Here is a 21,136-nt window from a genome sequence, read left to right on the forward strand (position 1 = left end):
ATGCCAGAGAGACATTCAGAAACTTTGGTCTATATAGCAGGTGTAAGATCAGGGGTTGAAAGGTAAATGTGTGTGTTGTCAGCATAGACGTGATATCTAAAACAAATGATGTAATTAGGTCACCTAGAGAGAGTCTGTAATGAGAAAAGAGAAGGGGTCCCAGGACAGAGCCCTGGGGTACCCCCACAAAGATATCGATAAAGGAGGAGGTGTTAGCAAAAGAGACACTGAAAGTATGATGGGAGAGGTAAGAGGAGAACCAGGATAGAGCTTTGTTCCAAATACCAAGAATATGGAGAATTTGAAGGAGAAGAGGATGGTCCACGGTGTCAAATACTGCAGAGAGGTCGAGTAATATGAGCAAAGTGTAATGACCTCTGTCTTTGGCAGCATGGAGGTCATCAGTTATTTTAGTGAGGGCTGTTTCAGTCGGGTGAGCATTGCGGAAGCCAGATTCAAGAGGGTCTAGGAGAGAATAGGTGTTGAGAAAGTGTAGCAATCGCGAGAATACAAGACGTTCAAGGAGTTTGGAGGCAAAAGGCAGGAGGTAGACAGGTTGATAGTTAGAAGGACAGATAGGGTCAAGCTTGCTGTTTTTGAGTAATGGTATGTATGGAATCCGCTCCTGGGTTTGGCTGAAATCTATTCCTTACTGTGAGGAATCAGGGATCCCGCTGCTGAGGTCCGTGCCCCTCACTGGCACCACTTACCTCCTGCTGCTCTGGGGGTTCCCCGCCGTCCCCGGCGGTCTCTCGCTCCTGCTAGATCTTCCCTCTACCATGCGGCTGCCATGTGTCCCGGCCGCGCGCGCAAACAGCGCGCGCCGGGTGAAGATAATTTATTCACTGCTCTAGCAGTGAAACCACGCCCCCAGCAGACGAACAGGACCCCCTGCCAAAATAAGAGTTCTCACCTGCCTGCCAATCAAGTGGACCTATCCAAGATAGCTCCACGCACTCCTCCAGGCCTCCCTCCACTTCCGATTGGTCAGCCGCACTTTATATTGCCTGTCCTTTCACTCACTCATTGCTCGACATAGTTTCCACTACGATTACTACTCTGGCATTCTCTCTCTTATTTCTCTCAAGTTACGACTTGGCTTGGCAGACGTCTATCTCTGGCTCTCGACCCCTGCTTGGACAACGACCTTCTGGAATTCTCCAAACCCTGACCTTGGCTAAAACGGCAAAGACGACGGCACTTCTTTACCGGTACCGGCAAGTATTGCTAGCTAACACCACCTGGCCTGGCAACGCCTAAAACACCACACTCCGGACACGCTCCTTTTGCTGCGGGTGCGTGCCCATATATGTTCCTCACCTCAGTAGAAGGGACGGGTCTGGTCTGCGGGCAGCAGCGGCGTAACATTATGTCGAGCCCACAAGACGCAGACCAGACAGATGTGGACTCTATGATGATGGCCATGTACCAACAAATCCAGGCCTTAACGGATCAAGTGGCTCTCCTCTCCCAACAGGTACAGGACCTTTCTCTACAGGCACCACCTGCGGCTGCACCGCAGGCGCAGTCAGATTCTACATCCACTTCATCCTCAGGTCTGAAGATTCCGGCTCCAAAACCCTACGCAGGGGATCCCCACGCTTGTCGTGGCTTTCTCAACCAATGTGAGATCCAGTTCGAGTTGGCTCCGCAGCTGTATTCTACTGGTCGGAAAAAGGTAGCTTATGTGTACAGTCTGCTCACAGGTAATGCCCTGGCATGGGCCTCCCCGATCTGGGAACAGCGCCCCGATATTACTCGAGATTACGCAGCCTTCAGACGAGACTTTCAACAGGTCTTCAATACCCCCGCATGACAAGAGACTGCTTCTGATTCCCTGCTGCAGCTTACACAGGGACGTCGGCCTGTGGCTCAATACGCCTTGGAATTCAGGACCATAGCAGCTGAGACTCGTTGGGGCCAGGAGGCCTTAGTCTCTGTCTTCTGGAAAGGCCTATCGGACTCCCTGAAGGATGAACTTGCTTCTCAACCCAGGCCAGGACTTCTGGAGGACCTCATCAGCCTGGCCATTCGTATGGACCAGCGTCTCCACGCTCAGCGTCAGCAACCCCGGTCTACATCTTTCCGTGCTCCTTTCTCCAGGTTCTCTACTACCTCGAGACCCATCTTCTCCCCGCTGCCTGCGCTGGAAGCCCCAGAGCCGATGCAACTCGACGTCCAGCACCCTCGGGCACCTTTACGACAATTTCGCTCAACCGGAGAGTCGTGCCATCATTGCGGATCTTCTGAGAAGCGTACCCATGACTGTCCACCATCTCCGGGAAACGACCAAACCCAGTGAAGATGAAGGGGCACTCGCTGGGTGCTAAATTTCATTGTCCCCTATCCAGAAGGGAACTCCCTAAAAAATTGACCATTACCGTCTCCCTTTCTGGCCCAACCTTCCGCACCTCCACAGCAGTACATATCGATTCCGGCGCAGGAGGAACTTCATGGATCAGACCTTCTCTGAACAAAATCAGATGCCACTCTCTAAGAAGTCCCCCGTTGCCTTGGTCGGGATTGATAAACGGCCACTCACTCTGGCATACAGTGGCGGCACATCTTATCCTTACATTTCCCGCACGGCAGGATGCGTGCGGGCAGCGTGGTGATGCGGCTGTCAGCGCGTCACTGTGACGTCACTGTCACATGCGTGCCCGGCTTCCCCGGCTTCCCCGACACCCCTGAAGTTTGAAGTGAGGTAAGCGGGGGTACAGGGAAGCAGAGGGGCACAGCAGGCGCCGGGTTCGGGGTCGGGAAGGGGGACAAAAATGCGCGCGGAGTGGAGGGGGTGCACGGGGAATATGCGGCGGTGCGCGGTCTAGACCCGGCGCCAGCCGGAGTAGATCCCGGCCTGCCGCCAGCAAAAGTTAGAATAAAAGCTGCCGCAGCAGTATATCTCCTTGGAGACCGGACCTATCACCCTTTCTTCTCACTCCCACAAAGAGACCCTGGGCTTTGACGTGATTCATGCCCCGGGTACACCGGTCACGCTTGGCCTGCCCTGGTTGCAGAAGCACAATCCCCTAATCCCATTGTCTGGAGGTCAAGGTCAGAGGAATCTTCTTCATCTACGGAACATCCGTTCCACCTACTAGCTAATACATCCAATCCTAAGAGGGAGTGACCTTCCCCATACGCAGAATTTTTGGACGTTTTTAGCAAGACACAATCTGAGCTCTTACCCCCTCATCGTTCCTACGATTGTCCGATTGACCTGGTACCTGAATACACCTTGCCAAAGTCCAAATCTTATCCCCTCTCGTTGCCTGAGACAGAAGCCATGGATGAATATATTCGTGAGAACTTAAAGCGGGGCTTCATACGTCATTCCAACTCCCCCGCGGGGGCTGGATTCTTCTTCGTCAAGAAGAAAGATGGTACTCTCAGACCGTGTATTGATTACCGGGGCCTGAACCATATTACGGTGAAAAATCGTTATCCACTCCCACTCATCTCCGAACTCTTCGACAGACTTATGGGGGCCAATCTCTTTACCAAACTTGACCTCCGTGGGGCATACAATCTCATCCGTATCCGAGAGGGCAATGAATGGAAAACTGCCTTCAACACCCGTAGCGGGCACTACGAATACCTAGTGATGCCCTTCGGTTTGTGCAACGCACCTGCAATTTTTCAGGACTTTATTAATGACATCTTTCGGGATGTCCTTAATCGCTTTGTAATTGTCTACCTGGATGACATCCTTATTTTTTCCCAAAACGTACAGGACCATATCATCCACACGAAGTTTGTGCTTTCACGTCTCCGAGAGAACCGGTTGTTTGCCAAGATGGAGAAATGCCTTTTTCACCAGTCTACCACTTCCTTTCTTGGGTACATTATCTCCAACAGAGGCTTGGCCATGGACCCAGAGAAACTGAAAGCCGTAATGGATTGGCCACAACCCAATTCCATCAAATCTATTCAGCGATTTTTAGGATTTTCCAACTACTACCGAAAATTCATTCGCAACTTTTCCACCATCATCGCTCCTATCACGGCACTGACCCAAAAAGGTGCAGATCCTGCATCTTGGTCACCCGAGGCTGCCACGGCTTTCAAAGCGTTGAAACAAGCCTTTGTCTCTGCTCCCATCCTTCGACATCTGAACACTAATTTTCCATTGACCCTAGAGGTTGATGCTTCTGACTGTGGGGCTGGTGCGGTTCTGTCTCTGAAATTTTCTCCTCGAGGACAAACTTCACCCTTTGCGGGTTTTTCTCTAAAAAGTTTTCTCCAGCGGAGAGAAATTATGACGTGGGCAATAGGGAGCTTCTGGCTGTCAAGCTGGCTCTTCAAGAATGGAGGCACCTTCTGTAGAGGTCAAAAAGAGCCATCCACGATTCTCACGGACCATAAAAACCTGTTGTACATCGAGAATGCCCGCCGCTTAGGTCCTCACCAAGCCCGCTGGTCGTTATTTTTCTCCAGGTTTAATTTTATTGTCATATATTCCCGGCACAAAAACGTCAAGGCTGGTGCTCTCTCTAGACAATACTCTTCTGAAGAGAGACCGGAAATGACCACGAGTCCATCCTTCCTAAACAAAGGATCCTAGTAGTTGCGGCCTTCAAGAATCTTGAGAAGATCATCAAATCACAAAAACATCTTCCGACTGGTCTTGAGGTTCCGAAAGACACCTTGTACGTAGAGCCCAAGTTCGTTCCTGAGATACTCGACTGGGGACATGCTGCCCCCTCAGCAGGACATCCAGGATTCAAGAAGACCTTGGATCTCATCCGTCGCACGTTCTACGCGGCAGCTTCTACGCTGAAGTGCTACGCACCTGTCTTCCTGTTGCCGAACTCCAGCTTGTCTACGGATTACCCTGCGTTCTCCAACCCTTACCCGGCTACATCTGACCACAGACTCTGCACTCCGGACCTGACTCCGTGGTTTAAGGTCGGTGTATATGCAGAAAAACATTAGGGTTAGGGAGTGATCACAAAACCACACTAATTGAGGCAAATAATGAGTAAATAAATGGTAATCCAAAAAAGTGGGTGCAAACTGTGAACTGAAAAGTGAATCAGAAAAGGGGGGGGGCAGGAGAACACAAAATGGATGTGTCTCCCAAAAGAATCCACTATAATGCACTCCTACTTAATTTAAAATTTAACTTTTAATATATTAACATAAAACATATATTACCTAAAGCGTTGTGTATTGTGCATTAAAAATAAATTAAATTGACAATAACTAGCGTCTGTGTCAGTGAATGTGTGTTGGAGTGATCTCAACCGACAATTGGTAGTAGAAGCTACAGGACACAGAACGCTGCTTAGTCAGGGTATGAACCCCTCTGGGGCACCTATGAGATCAGGTACACAAGTAATGATAAATAAATAAATAGACATGCACACTCAGTGACTGATATGTATCGTAAGGCTACCGCAGTCCTGCTTAGACTTGTAAACCACAGAGCACTTGAAGATGTTAATTATACAAATTTGTCCCTGAGGAAGCTCCTTTGCTGGAGGATAACGCGCGTTGGACGCGCCATGTTGTCAGTCTCCTACTTGGAGCTGCTTTTATGTAGTGTTTTGTAGTCTCCTGGATTTATCTATGTAGATCTGAATTGGGTACTTCACCTACACTCAGTGTGCAAGCACGCCTGCTCTTATATGATTTAACCATTTGGAGTGTGTTGTAGAATGATTCAATGATCAATATGCTGTGAACATTTGCTTCACTATGCTGTGAATCATTCACCCTCCATCACTATACTATCAGTAGCACTTTTATATATATTGGATGGCAACACATGTATAATTAACATCTTCAAGTGCTCTGTGGTTTACAAGTCTAAGCAGGACTGCGGTAGCCTTACGATACATATCAGTCACTGAGTGTGCATGTCTATTTATTTATTTATCATTACTTGTGTACCTGATCTCATAGGTGCCCCAGAGGGGTTCATACCCTGACTAAGCAGCGTTCTGTGTCCTGTAGCTTCTACTACCAATTGTCGGTTGAGATCACTCCAACACACATTCACTGACACAGACGCTAGTTATTGTCAATTTAATTTATTTTTAATGCACAATACACAACGCTTTAGGTAATATATGTTTTATGTTAATATATTAAAAGTTAAATTTTAAATTAAGTAGGAGTGCATTATAGTGGATTCTTTTGGGAGACACATCCATTTTGTGTTCTCCTGCCCCCCCCTTTTCGGTGTATATGCATCCCCACCTCAGCCCCGTGGTCCGGTCCCGGTTTCTGGCGAGCACGTTCGTTACATGGTATAACGGTTGCATGATTGAAGGAGGATGGAAAGGTACCAGAGTAGAGGGAAGAGTTAAAAATCTTTGTGAGTGTAGGGATTATAGAAGGAGCAAGAGGTTTTAGGAGATGACAGGGAATGGGGTCAAGAGGGCAGGTGGTAGAGGGAGAGGAGGGATAAGCAGTGACACATCCTCCTCAGAGACAGAAGAAAAAAAGTCAAGGAAGGCAGGAGGAGAGTTAGAAAGCGGTGTGGGATGGGAGGAGGCAACAGATGGGATGTTCTGATGTATGGATTCCACCTTTTCCTTAAAAAAGTCAGCAAGGTCCTTAGGTGAGATGGAGGAAGAAGAGGAGGCAGCCGAGGGTGGTCTGAGTAGAGAGTCAAAGACAGAGAAGAGTTGGCGTGGGTTAGACTTGGGCGTGTTGATTAGTGATGAAAAATAGGTTTGTTTAGCCTAAGAGAGGGCAGAGTTGAAACAGGACAGCATAAATTTGTTGTGAAGGAAGTCTGTGAGAGTATAGATTTCCTCCAGAGGCATTCAGAGGAACGAGTGGAGGAATGCAGCATGCACATGTGTGAATTTAGCCAGGGTCTGGGGTTAGAAGGGTGAGGATGGCAGAGAGAAAGCAGGGCATGTAGATCAAGAGAGGAGGATAAGGCAGAATTGTAGTTCCTGACCAGGTTGTCATGGTCTGAAGCAGAACTGAGAGGAGAGGGAGGAGCGTAAAGTGGAATCAAAAGCTGGTAGGTTAATAGAGCGCAGGTTTCTGCAAAAACGAGGGCTAGATGGAGATGGAGAGGTGGAGAAGCGAGAGAGAGAAAATGAGATGAGGTGATGGTCAGAGAGAGGAAAAGGAGAAATGGAGAAATCAGTGAGAGAAGTTTTTAGTGAAAACCAGGTCTAGGTAGTGGCCATCCTTGTGGGTGCTGGCTGCAGTCCACTGTTGAAGGCCAAAAGAAGAGGTTAGAGAGAGAAAGCAGGAGGCCCAAGGAAGAGAGGGGTCATCAATTTGGCAGTTGAAGTCCCCAAGGAGAAGAACAGGGGAGTCTGAGGAAAGAGAGACAGGATTCAGGAGACAGAGTGGCAGAACGGGGATGAGTAGAGGTCTGTTCACCAGAGAGCAGTGCACTCTTCCTCGGACTTCTCTTCAACAACATTGATTTATTTGACCTGATTGTCGGGCAAGGATTATGTTTATGGATTTGGGGGGGGGGGGGAATTCCTGATTGACTTTTTTTTTGTTGCTTATTTTTCTGCTATCGGGCGCGTATTATTTTTTTTATGATTTCTTATTTTTATTGACCATTAGGCTTGAATTATTTTTTATGATTCATGCTTTTTATTGACACAGGCAAGGATTGTTTGGTGCCACAGAGGATGAGGAGAAGGGTCCTTGGATTGTTAAGTAATAGATTTATTTAGTTAGGGTGTCCATTAATTGCCAATGTGGCTATCTATGCCCCCGTTGAAGACATAGGTAGCTACAGTGACAATCAATGGATTTATGGCTAGTGTTTGAGTTGTTATTTTATTGTACAGTAATGTGTATTTTATTTAATATATATTTTTTATGCCTCTCAATGGGAAAAAGTTATTTTAGCCAGATATGACTAATAGGGTTATTGCCAAATACTATGTGTGTTTGTATGTGGCAGGGGAGGGGGGTGAGGTGTTGTTGGGGGTAGAGGGGGTGGGTGAAGGGGGTACATTCTCTGGGGTGGGTAGTGGAAGGGGTTAACCCCTTCATTATCTTAGTAGCTACTACCCAATTAGGTAATTAAGAGAGTACAGCTATGTAGGTGGTATTTTAATGGTTGGGCATCGGCCATTTATTGAATGTTGGTGCCACTGAAGAGGAGAAGGACCTCCTTCACCCTGGCAGCAGTAAGTATTACTTTTATTTACTATAGAGTGTCCATTGATTGCCACTGTGGCTATCTATGCCTCTGTTGAGGGCCTATGTATCCACAGTGACAATGAATAGACTAAATGGATGGTGTTTGTGTTTTTATTTTATTTTACTGTTATGTGTATGTTATTTTATTGTGTGTTTGTTATTCTTCTCAATGGACATAAGCGGTATTAGCCAGATTTGGCTAATAGGGATTTTTATGGGAGTCCAGAATTCTTTCATGGGATCAAGGCATCTGACAGGACAAAGAAGTTCAATAAAACAGTTTTTATTCTGAACTGAGCCAGTTGACACAGCTCAAAATCACCATCAGAACTTACACTCACCAAAACATGGAATACAGGGGGCTTCCTAGGTGCCTACAAAAGATGCCAGGCACCACTTAAAAGGCATACCCTGTGGTTTCGGCCACTCCCGTGGGTGTAGGGACCATCTAGACTTCTCGGGTGCAATTTGCAGCTGAGCATTCTCAAATTCCATGCTCACAAATTTTGCTTTCTGTTTCTCTGGCAGCTCACAGTTCCACAGCACACATGCACTTTTAAATCTCCCACTCAGATAGGCTCCCAGTCTTGTTTTCAAGTGTCTCTGGCACAGCCATGGAACAGACCACTTAGTCCACCTCCATGATAGGATAAGAATGAGACCTGGAACTGTGGTCAGGTTTCTCTTACAGAGTCCCTGCTGCCATAAGAAATCATGGTAGACATGACCGCCACTAATCACAGCACAGACGCTGCATGGGAACCATCAGAATCCAGGGTTTGCCTACGTTAGCCAATCATGGCTGAGGTGGGGTGGAGGCAAGTTTAAGGGCAGGGAGGGAAATATTAACAGAATAATGGGAGCAGTATCTGCCAGCAGGAGCTCAGCAATGGCTTCAATGGTCAACAGTATATCTCCAGCTGGGCTCAGAGCTGGGATGTCTGGGGGAATGGCGTTATGGCCAAATGCTCCACTTTGCGGGTGGATGGACCCCTAGCCCAATCTCTGTCCCCCGCCATTCTCTCTTTCACTGCACCTCTCGTCCCTCTCTTGTCTCAGCATTAGCCAGTTCTCCGGACAGGCAGGCTGCCAAAGGGCAACTCCAAACTGTGGCAATACTGTGTCTTTAAACCAGGTCAGGGTGTACACCAAATATGCCTTTTTAATTTTGCATTATTGTAAGTGCAAATTTCTATTTTCTTAATATAAAACATTTTTATCCTGTTGATCTGTGCTATGGATATTTTTCTTTTACACTACTGAGGTTCATCTCTCCTTCCGGTCTGAGGACAGTTCCATTTGATGTTCATCCTGACCTGGTTTAAAGACACAGTATTGCCACAGTTTTGAAGTCGCTTTAAAACTATTGACTTCTTGTGAGTAGGCTGCTCATAGGAGCCAAGATTTGAAGTGTTACACCATGTATTGTGCAAACACAACGCTACTTTTGGGACCGGTGAAGACAGGCCATACCAGAGGGTTTCTGAGCAGGGAGTGACAACATTATATATATATATATATATATATATATATTGTGACATAGTCCAAAGATGTTAGGCAGCTTTCTGCCCCATTTTAGAGCAGAAAGTGCAGGAATAGCTAAAAATGATCCGTTCCACAGCTTCCCATTAACTCAGGCAGCTGGATGGAAAATCCAGAGCACAGATTACAATGGCTCTAGTTCTCCCTCACCTGCTCTTCTAATCACATGCACAGGTATTTAGAGCAGAGAGGTTTTGCATTTCACTCTCTCTCCTTGGAGCCTGGGTTCTGGGGGTGTCGCTACTCTCCTGCATCCAGTATCGAGGTTGACGGCCTCTCCACGTATCACAGTACCAGAGGATTTGCCTGGACACCCCAAACAGATAAGACAAACAAATGGTTACTGCTGTTGCTAAAAGACTGTGCTGTATCTTGTGACCCTAAATGAGAGAGCATTGTTTTAAGCTGGGGAACCAGTTTAGTTGGCCAGCAGCTGTTAGAGAGACTGATTTTGATGTGTAGTTAGATCCCTGAAAGGGATAGGATTTTGTTTATATAGTTTGGTTTCTTTTTACTTGAAATAACAGTGTGGGAAATACTGTAACAATGAAATGAGTGAACTGCTGAATGAAAGTATCTGAGTACCTCTAACCTACACATGTTAAAGCTGCAGTACCTTACTTGGATGAAAATAAAGCAGGCAGAAGCCTGAGTTAAGCAGCTTAATACTTTGCATGATCCTGTTTTTGTATTAAATAACCCTAGAAGACTGTGTCGGGAAGAACCCAGACAGACGTCAGCACTACAAAAGAGGGGCGTTTGTCACAATATATATATATATATATATATATATATATATATAGCGGTCATGTAAAATGGCTACAGTCATCTCTCCTGCTGACAGTAAGGCCTGGTAAGTTGTGGGCATGCCAGCAGTAATTATGGAGGTTTGCCCTCACACCCTGGTGGGGTGCCCTGTGTATGGATGGGAGTGGTCACATGCTCTGACTCCATGGTTAGTGATGTCAGAGGTGTGTCAGCTTCCAGAGTGTACATAAGGCACAGCACTGTGTCAAAAAGTAGTTCTAGTACAAGTTCAGCTAAGAGGAGGAGGAGTTCAAGTTCTAGTCCTAGCCTAAGTTACTGGTTATGTTATAGTAACTGCAAGAGACTGTGTCCAGGGACCTGGCACAGGGTAAAGATATCCCGGCTGGGATAGGGAATCCCTATTAAAGGAGAGCTCACCTTTCAAAGGGAAGCATTGACTCAAGATGAGTGGCTAAAGATTCTACTGCGTGGGGCAGCTAGCCCACATCAATCAATAAAGATGCTCTTATTCAAACACCCTCTCGTGTACATGTGTGGAGTGAATGTACAGAGAGGAGCACCACGGAGGAGTTCCTCAACAAGACCATCCCCATGCGGACACAGGGACCCTGATGAGGTGGAGGCGCTGCACTGGAACTAGGTAGGACTCAGCACACTACCTCAGCTGCCTGTCTGGACGGGTCCTCCCCATACACCATCATGCGGGAGACTCAGGAGTCCTGTTGCCAACAGGTGCACCACCAGACACTACCACACTGTAATGGGGACCGGTTAGACCACAGGGGCCAATGTGAGATTGGGTGGGTCAGGCCGGTTCAGAAATAACGTTACATATATATATATATATTGTGACAAAACGGCTTACTCCGGGGCTCCGCCGTCTGTCCGGGACTGTTAGAGCACGGTCTTTTAGGGTAGGTTAAATGACGAGGCGTAACGTGCTGTTCCTTTAAACAGGCTATGCCTGGTTTATTCAGTCCCAGGTACTGAGACTGCCACAGTGCATACAACAGAAACACATCAAAACAAAAAGCTGCTCACCTGAGCGATAACTTAACTTAGATTTTCCCTAACTCAGGGTGGAAGTGGCTTTTCCACTTCCAACAACAAAATAAGGAACTTTGCAGTTTTAGACAAAAAGAGCAGAATGTTTTAACCTGTTTTGGGAGAGGCTTTTCCCCTCTCTGCTTTCAGCAGCATTCCTGTCTCCAGGCTCTTGGGGGAGAGGGGAGAGGAAACAGGAAATCTGTCTTAAGTACCTGATTTCTAATAAGCAGGACAGGTGACAGAAATCAGGCAGCAAACAAACTCTGGTCTGGATCCCTCATCCCTCAGTTCTAGCACTTGCCAAACTGTGGGATGGAGTGCATGTATTATGAGGCTGCCCTGTTCTGCCTAAACAGGACAGAAACTGTTCAGTATCCTGGGAGCCCTATATATGGAATTTATTACCATCCCCTGGTTTCTGTCACAATATATATATATATATATATATATATATATATATATATATACACAAACAGAAAAAGAAAGCAGCGCCTCTGGATAAATGTGAAAACAATAATAAGGTGAATATCCGTGCTAAGAATAAATGATAATATTATATCTACACAGTGTTAACTAATAATAATAGTGATTCCCTTAATTATTACTATAGCACAAATTAGTATTAAACCTGTAAACCATATGGAGAAAATCTACATACTAACTGAATAACAACATATAAAGAAAAAAAGCAAAAAAAGTGATAAACCAGTCCTCAGAAATAGTTCCAGTAAAAATTGTGGGTGCTGGTGTAGAGGGTCTCCGGCTGCTCTCAATATGGACAAACCACGTCCACAGGGAATCTAAAAGGAAAAAGAGAGGAGAGAGCGCACGCCCATAGCGTAAAATAGTATATTTAATGAGGGGAAGGGGAGGAGGGGTAAAAAATGCACTTACAAAAGTACAATAAAAATAAGCATTGCGTGATTATAATCACCACCATCCGGTTAATACTGCATCATCTTGGGGCAATCCCAGTTTCAAAACATGAAGGATCGACGTCCCAGCAGGTATCCAGGGCAGGTAAATGCTGTATAAGAGTCCAAGAAAGTGGCTCCGTTCTCTCAAGCCTCTGTAGCACTCGCGCATGGATCAGTCTGCTCCAGCGCTTAGGGCTTTGAAACCCTTTGAAAAAGTTACCCGTGAGTGACGAAACGCATCAGGGAGCGTCATCACGTTGGACGCATTGACATTACGTCATCACTAAGCGCTGGAGCAGACTGATCCATGCGCGAGTGCTACAGAGGCTTGAGAAAACAGAGCCACTTTCTTGGACTCTTATACAGCATTTACCTGCCCTGGATACCTGCTGGGACATCGATCCTTCATGTTTTGAGACTGGGATTGCCCCAAGATGATGCAGTATTAACCGGATGGTGGTGATTATAATCACGCAATGCTTATTTTTATTGTACTTTTGTAAGTGCATTTTTTACCCCCTCCTCCCCTTCCCCTCATTAAATATACTATTCTACGCTATGGGCGTGCGCTCTCTCCTCTCTTTTTCCTTATATATATATACACATTTAGTTTTCACATTATTTTATTGCATTCACTTTTTCATCACTTTAAGAATACTGAGCACCTTTTTGTGTAAAAGAGCCTTTGAGATCACTTTCACATATCAAAGGGTTTCTCAGCCATGCATGTCCAGAGACCTAGGCTATGCTTTACAGCAGGGGTGTGCAAACTTTCCCCGCTGCACCCCCTACCTTCTCTCCCCCCTGCTCGCGCCCCCCTCTTTACCTTGTCTTCGGCGTCAAATGATGCAGCGGGGTCACGACATCACGGTGCCATGGCGATGCATCGCCGAAGACAAGGTAAGGGACGTTGAAGAATGTCTTGGGGAAGAGCGCGGCGTCTCTGCAACCCCTGTGTGCCCCCTGGAAAATCTTGCACCCCCCCCCCAATTTGCGCACCCCTGCTTTACAGAATGCTCAATCACATTTCTATGTTTTGGTACAGTTATAATACACAGGAATAAAAGGCTTAAATGTACAGGGTATGGAAGGGGCAACCAGGTATATTAACATGGAGTAGCTGCAGGGTCTGGTAACCAGATGAAGCCCCAGGAAAGGATGGGCAGGGGCCAGAGACTGGGCTTAACCTTTATTATGCAGGTCCCTTGGCCCCTTTCCATCTCAGGGCTATTGCCCATTACTGTGTGTGTGTGTTAACTGGGTAATTTTGTTGGGATTAGGAGGGATGGGTGATGAGGGTAGTTGCCCCGGGGAGGGTGGTTAGGCCTTCCATGGGGTTAGTAGCCACTAAGGTAATGAGGGGGTTAAATAATGTGCCATTGATAGCCACATTGGCAATCTAGACCCACATTGAAGACATATGTATCCACAGTACCGATCAATGGGTTTATCGTAAACATTTATTTTAAATGTATATTTAATATTTTTACTGTGATTTTCTTACTTTATTTTTATATACTGGACTGAAGCAGGGGGTCTCAGGATCTGAAATTTATTAATTTCCACTCTGGAGACACCCTGTTTCCGGATAAAAAGCCAGTAGTCGCTCAAGCTGGGCTAGTTTTCTATTGACCCACGTGGTGCAGGAGCTTTAAATCCCAGCTGTCTGGGATGTCTATATCTCTGGAAGTAAGGGGGCCGAGAGCTGAAATGAATGGGATTCAGCTTCGGAAACCCCTTGCTTCAACCCTGTATAGAAAAATTATATAATTATACAATGAAAGTTGGATTGCTGTAAGAGCTGCTCTGCTTCTCTGTGGGACTTCTCTGCACTGCTCTTACAGACTTGTGGCTGACTCTGTAAAATCCTGTGGGGATCCTATTCAGAAGCTGGACCACCCGCTAAATTAATCCTCCCATGCCGCTTTCTATTTTCTGGGCCAAACCTTTGGGACAAACTTTCATAGCCATGAATACAGTAAATCTGGACACATTTGTATGTGTGAGTGCACTACAAATAATACAGTAATCTTTGTTCGGATCTTCAAGGTTGTGTATAAAGTGACATGTATGCATGAGATTGAAATTTAGGGTATAATATATGTACTGTAATTGTACTTACCAGGTCTCTCCAGATTACCAGTGGCCACAAAGCCAGGAAGTCTAACTACCTGGGAGGTGACAATAACCTTGCTCAGTCACTGCTCCATAGCGGTCAGATGAAGAGGAGCAGGTGGTCCCCTTCTTCTCTTCCTAGTGTGGGCTGCATGGTCAGGCAGGTTGCGCTTAAACTTGTGCTCGCTCTATGCCCAGTGCTTCTTGAGCATATGCATGGTGCAGACTATATTCCCCAGAGCATTGATGCAGTTGAGGATCTTGCCCTAAATTCTCTGTTTCTCAGCAGTGCTGGTGTGTGAGTACAAGGCCCGTAATAATTTGGAGGTATTGTCTATCACTTCATTAATGAGAATCTCATGTTCCTCCTCTGTGAACTTGAGACTTTATATGTGATTTGCATTCAAAACTTGAGCACTGGTTCCAGCAGCAGAGACGAATGCCTGCTCAGATATGTCAACAGTTGAACAGTTTAGCTGATGTTGCTGAGTAATTCAGTTTGTAATGTGTATTTATTTAAAATTGCAATATGCTCATTGGTGTTATGTTAGGTAATGCACATGCATAACGCTTCAGTAAGCATATGCTTAATTGGAAAGCACATTATATTTCTTTCCAAATGCGCATGTGGAGTGTATTGTTTAACACGTCTCAGCACAATGATAATCCCCATTAATACAGGAAACAAAACTATGCTGGTTTTGCAAACGCCCATTTTTTTGCTTATTATTAGCTTTGAGGATACTCGATAAATAGAGGAAAACTAATGGACGTTACTTAATTAGGTAACATCACATTTGTAGGCAAAAATGAACAGATTTCTGAGGATTTAGCCTTTAGTGAGATATACTGCATGGATTTCAAAGTTGCAATTTGTAGATATCAGTTTAGAAGAAGTTTCAAATGGTCAAGGCTTGCGAACAGGTGTCTGCCTTGACGTGGCTCGCAAGCTTACAACGCTTTGGCCAAAGGGTTAAACTAAATGACCCTATTTCAAGAGAATATATAAGTATTTTACTGTGTATTTCTGTCATGTTGGATGTAGCATTGGGCTTCTCTGTCGTCTGTTGTATACATATGCCACGCTCAATAGCACTCAATTTTGACACATATACATATATATATATATATATATTTATATATTTTGTGGGGGCTCAGGGGTTCCCAAAAAGAGCTTACTGGGGTTCTGTATTTTGTTAACCCATTCTCAGCTGTTCCAGCTGGTGGAGGTTAGTGGCTCCTCCTTCCCAGGCTTTAAGCCCGCCCCTCCCCACTTCCCTAGTTTGCATGTGCCTCATTCTGCTGGATATAGACCCACTGTGGTCTTTCTCCCTCCTAATAGAGGTAAATGAGAATTTTAATCCTAATAGAGGTATATTAGTATTTTATCTGGTAGTGTTAGGCCTTGCGAACAGGTGTCTGCCTTGACGTGGCTCGCAAGCTTACAACGCTTTGGCCAAAGGGTTAAACTAAATGACCCTATTTCAAGAGAATATATAAGTATTTTACTGTGTATTTCTGTCATGTTGGATGTAGCATTGGGCTTCTGTCGTCTGTTGCAGAATTAGAACAATCAGACAAACAAACATGAATGTCAGCGAATGTTGGAAGAAAGAACATACCCTTCATCACTATATTCACTCAAACTCAGAGTGTGTCATATTTTAGTGCTCTACACATACAGTATACAGAAATTAAAGTTAGTACAAGTGAGGGCTGTAACGAAATGGAGGGTAATCAGCGCATTAATAAAGGCAGTATGCTCGGCTGGTTACCCCTATTTCATATGAGGGGCTGAAGGGGTTAATTTTATATGCACCATACATGTACTGTTTTTCCCTCTGTCCCTTATTGTCCCCTTTTTGCAGGATTGTATATGCCTCCGGTAATGTATTACATGGTATACCGGCATTACTGGTTTTGGACCCAAAATGCAGCTGCGGGCGCCAAACCACAAGTTAATTGGAGAAGCGTGGCGCGGTCTCTGTTACATTGAGAGGTATGGTTATCCATTACTGAGGCTGGAAATCACAACCGCATGGTCAATTGAATGAAAGGGTTGCGGTTTTCAGTCTCAAGTGGTTATCGGATACAATGCATTCCCGTCCCGGTTAGAAGCGTAACTTACAAGGCAGCCGGCAATTGTCATGGGAACTCGGTCAATTGACGTGGGAACTCGGTTAAACGCAAGTCAATTGACATGAGAAGCCCATAGCCCAGCATTGCCAGCTCAAGAAGAAGCCATAACTCGGGAAGGGGTAGCACCCTGAAATTTGGTGTGCAGCCCCAGAGTAACACCCCAAGCACACACATATTATTATAACTTGGGGGCAAGTAAAACATGTATTTTTAATAAAGTGTATTTTTTGCTGCAGTTTTAAATGTACAGGCAGGATGAGTTTTTTTCTACTGTCACTGTAATGCACCCAGGGACCAAATGTTTTAACACCCATGAGCTGGGACACTTTCCTATGCAGACTTCATAGACCCCACGCTGAGGCAGTTCCTGTGAGTCTAGGGAAGTGTTGCATATGAAAGCCCCTGAGCCAGGATGTGTGAATTAGCCGGGATGCCCGCTGAATAGGAGATCCTGTTAGCCATCTGGGCAAGTTCACACCCTGAGTCCCCCTCCCAGCCTAGGAGACGCCAGGTAAAAAGGGGAGTACACATATGTTAAGCAGCCAAAGTGGCAATGTCGCACAGGCGCTGTCTTAACCGGAAATCCCTATAGTGCCCACTCTGCAATCTGTGGGCAAGTTGGGGATTGGTGAATGGGAAAATTCACACGAGAGGGATTGGGTGGGTATGTTGGAGATATGATCTCAGACCCTATATACATGCCCCCCGAGCTATCCCCGTTGTCTTTCGTCTTTGTTCTACAATGTGAACGAATTTCCATTTTTTTGCTTCTACAAGCAGATGAGAGCAGCAGCAACGATTCCTGAACGCAACGAGTTAATTACAGCGGAACCAAGGACACTGCTTCAGGATTTCGTTAGTGCTGGGGGTTATCTAACGAACCCCAACGGACCAGAACAAACTTTGCCATATTCACGGACTTATTGGGCTGGAACTGCACGCCCCTTGCCAAAGGACCCGCATTTTAAAAGACAATATTCCGGGCTTTGTTTTACTTCTGGACATTCTATCCCGTTCTCTCCCTCAGTAAGTGTTTTTGTCAAGTATAGTCTAAGGTTTTTGTGTGTCTGTCTAGTAAGGAAATAAATGTCAGTTTATTTTGCTCAACTTGTGTGTTCAATCTCGTACCCCAAAATATAAAATTGTTGATCAGGTCAGTCCACCGTGATAAGGGCAGAGTCAAATTTTGATAAACTTTGCAAAGCAGTATTCATGCTAAATTGTTCATGCAGATTTTAGTCACTTAGAAGGGAACATGCTAAGCAGTTTTGAGTGGATTAACAATCTACTTCTTAAACAACTATGTGGTGTTTGAATGCGTCAGGGTGATTTATAGCTGAAGAGTATTTAGAAGAAAATTAGTTGGACTGTATTTATATAAGAGTAAAAATAGTAATTTTTATAAATGGTAAAAATTGACCCTAAATGAAAGACTGTCTCGGAAAAATGCAAAGTTGACAGCTCCACTGACCCTGTGTTTTATTACAGTGCAGTGAATGTGTTGTGCATACCAACTGACCTGTTGCTTCAGATATTACTCTAAAGATATTAAAATAAATAACATTATTTTTTGTTAGTATATACTGTACTTATTTTGTCTTTATTCTGCAATGACAATGGACTGTTTCAATGTATTCATTAGCAGTTGATTAGGGTTTTAACTTGATCAAACTGCATAAGGTTATTTGTATACATTCTGTAAAAGACGAATAATGAAATGCATTAGTCTGTACCTGACAAATCCAATTAATTCAGAATGAATATAAAATGGGATGTAAGAAACTGAAATATGTTTATTACAAATATTGCTGAGGTTTAATATGCAGGATTCTTTGTGGCAATAATTAAATGTCCTACAGTATATCTTTTTCCCCAGAAGCATACTTCATGGAAGCATCAGTAATGGTGTATTTATAAGGACCATTACATAGGCTCAGAATCTTGTATATTGAACCATATTCACACATTTAATTTTCACCCCAAAAAAACACTCCATGGAAAATAAATCTCATAGTTTTTAACATTATGGTTTGTTGTCACAGCATAAAAAATGTGAGCAGAATAGGAAAAATAAATAGTATAATTATTAGTAATGTTTGTCTGCAAACGCTGACATTTCGCATGGTTTGCAACATCATGTGAAAGGTTTGCACATCTCTAATGTTTATCACTTTATTATGTGATTACAGATTTTCTCACATTTGTAAAGCTATAAATTGCAGCCATGAGAACATGTGGTCACAAACTTGTTTTAACCTGTAAATATGGTACCAAGTGCTTACCACATGAGTCTTCATCAGCCCCATTCTCGCAGTCTTTTGCACCATCACAATGAAAAGCTCTTGGGAGGCATGTTGTAAGATTTCCACATGGGAAATAACCCATTCTGCATACAGGAACAGTAATGGAGTCTAAAACAAAGGAGAGAAAACAGTATAAGTATTAGTACAGTATATAGTCAAATGTCCTCTCCCTGAATGGGAGTCTTGCGAGAGTGTGTCTCCAACGTAGCAGGGTATGGACACGGCGGTCAAATCCCCTTGGTACAGTCCCAAACACAGAGACACAAAAACGGCTCAGCAGCAGGGCGGACAAGACTCCTCAAAGTTGCACGGTGAAATAAATATAGATAAATAAACAAAAGACAGTGCCACCTGTTTCCCTACGCGTTTCGTCACATAAAGTAACTTCCTCAGGGGATAAATTTATCGCGCATCCTTCAGTCATCCACGAGGAGAGAGTGTTGGACTCCCCATACAACAGAGATCCATGGAGGCTCGACTGGGTGAACAACAAGACTTTATACAATGCTTTATATTATAGCGCATATTGTAAGTGTTCTTGATTCACGTGCATGTTCATTTTAACCATTAAATTACAATATTATGCTATGGGAGCCGCGCTGTCTTCTTTTCGTTAACACAGGTCAAGAGGAAGGTGGTTTTTCCTGGAGACTGGCAGCGACACCCAGTAGCAGTTAAAGGACACTTTTTATTTTTATTTTTATTTAGATTGACTTATTCACCGAACTCTTTGGGCTTTTTTCCTCACTGCACCCCCCCCCCTTTTTTTCCCTTCCCTGGCCCCCCTCCCTTCCTGTCCCCCCAGTTGTGGTTGTTGTATGTTTATGCTTGTTATGGTATTTATATATATATATATATATATATATATATATATATATATATAAAAATATTTTATATTTTATTCATAGTAGCTATCAATATTTACACTTTCAGTGGTATTAGAAGGTAACTGTGTGGTCATTTACTATTTTGTGCACTCACCTTCTCTGCAGTACATCATTCCAGTTAGCGCAGCAGTTTATATCCCTCTTTTTTCATATATATATATACATATATATATATATATATATATATATATATTAGAAAAAAAGAAGAGAAAAAGCGCCCGATCCTTGTATAAAATCAGATATAAAAAGTTTTAATAAATCATGGACAGACAAATGCACACTCACACTTTGTCAATAAAAATAAGGCATGTCATGGGACCAGCCCATGCACCAGATTGAAGACTCCACGGTCACATCCGCACGATTGCGTCCGAAATGGCTCCAGATAAACGTTTGTATTTGCCACAGTCACCGAGATGAATGTACTTCATTTGAAACGAAGCTTGTCAGTACCATGCGGCCGCCATTATTCTCTCACTGGAATCAGGGACCCGGAAGATCTTCACTCACGTCCTCACGTCCTCACACTGGCGTCTGGACTGTTCGACCACCGTAGTTTCAATGCCACGTGACCCTACGCGTTTCTTCCGTCTCAGCGGGTTTCATCAGGGGATAGACTCCAATTGAACTGTCTGTTGTTAAATAGTCCCATTGACCAATAAAAAGTGTTTTTCCACAAATGTGTTCAATTCAATTAGTGTCTTTAGGTCATCTGTGCTCGATATAACTAATAGCATAAGCAGTTAAACGGTTGCTAGATAAATTAAAAATTACACACATAAACAAAGTTTAGCATAAATTACAACAACATCGTTAAAAATCTATGATAGGATAATATGGCAACAAGAGTAATATTAGAGAATAGGATTAATATTATATAGGTAAGGTAATTGAATGTCTAATGCATAATTATGACATTACATTACTAAGTAAAAAACCTTATCCTATGTTGGTAAATACAATGGACCTAACAGAAACTCACATATATAAACCATACTAATTTTATATAAAGGACAATATTGCATTGGATATACAGTTGGTATAATTACCTAAATGATTACACCTAAATGTAACTAGAACAAGCTTGAAATGGAGAGATAAATAAAGATAATGCTCTCCATATATTGTATAAGGAAGAGATGAAACAATGAACAATTAAGCATGCAATGTTTGAATCAAATGCCTATTGGCTATGAGAACTAAGATACCATAATATATTTTTGTGAACGTCTATTCTGATATAAATGATCATATCTATGATGATTCTTAAATAGAACAATGT

General features: G+C 44.1%; 1 protein-coding gene across 1 annotated transcript in view; it reads right to left on the bottom strand.

Moving 5' to 3' along the window:
- Positions 1-19,049, bottom strand: part of RXFP2 (relaxin family peptide receptor 2) — a 211,798-nt gene extending 192,749 nt beyond the window's left edge. Inside the window, exon 1 of the mRNA XM_075593187.1 lies at positions 18,947-19,049. Within this exon, the coding sequence (XP_075449302.1) occupies positions 18,947-19,049 (103 nt within the window). The remainder of the gene's footprint in view (positions 1-18,946) is intronic.
- Between the last annotated feature and the right edge of the window lie 2,087 nt (positions 19,050-21,136).

This window comes from Ascaphus truei, chromosome 3 (genome assembly GCF_040206685.1).
Source record: "Ascaphus truei isolate aAscTru1 chromosome 3, aAscTru1.hap1, whole genome shotgun sequence".
Classification (NCBI taxonomy): Eukaryota; Metazoa; Chordata; class Amphibia; order Anura; family Ascaphidae; genus Ascaphus; species Ascaphus truei.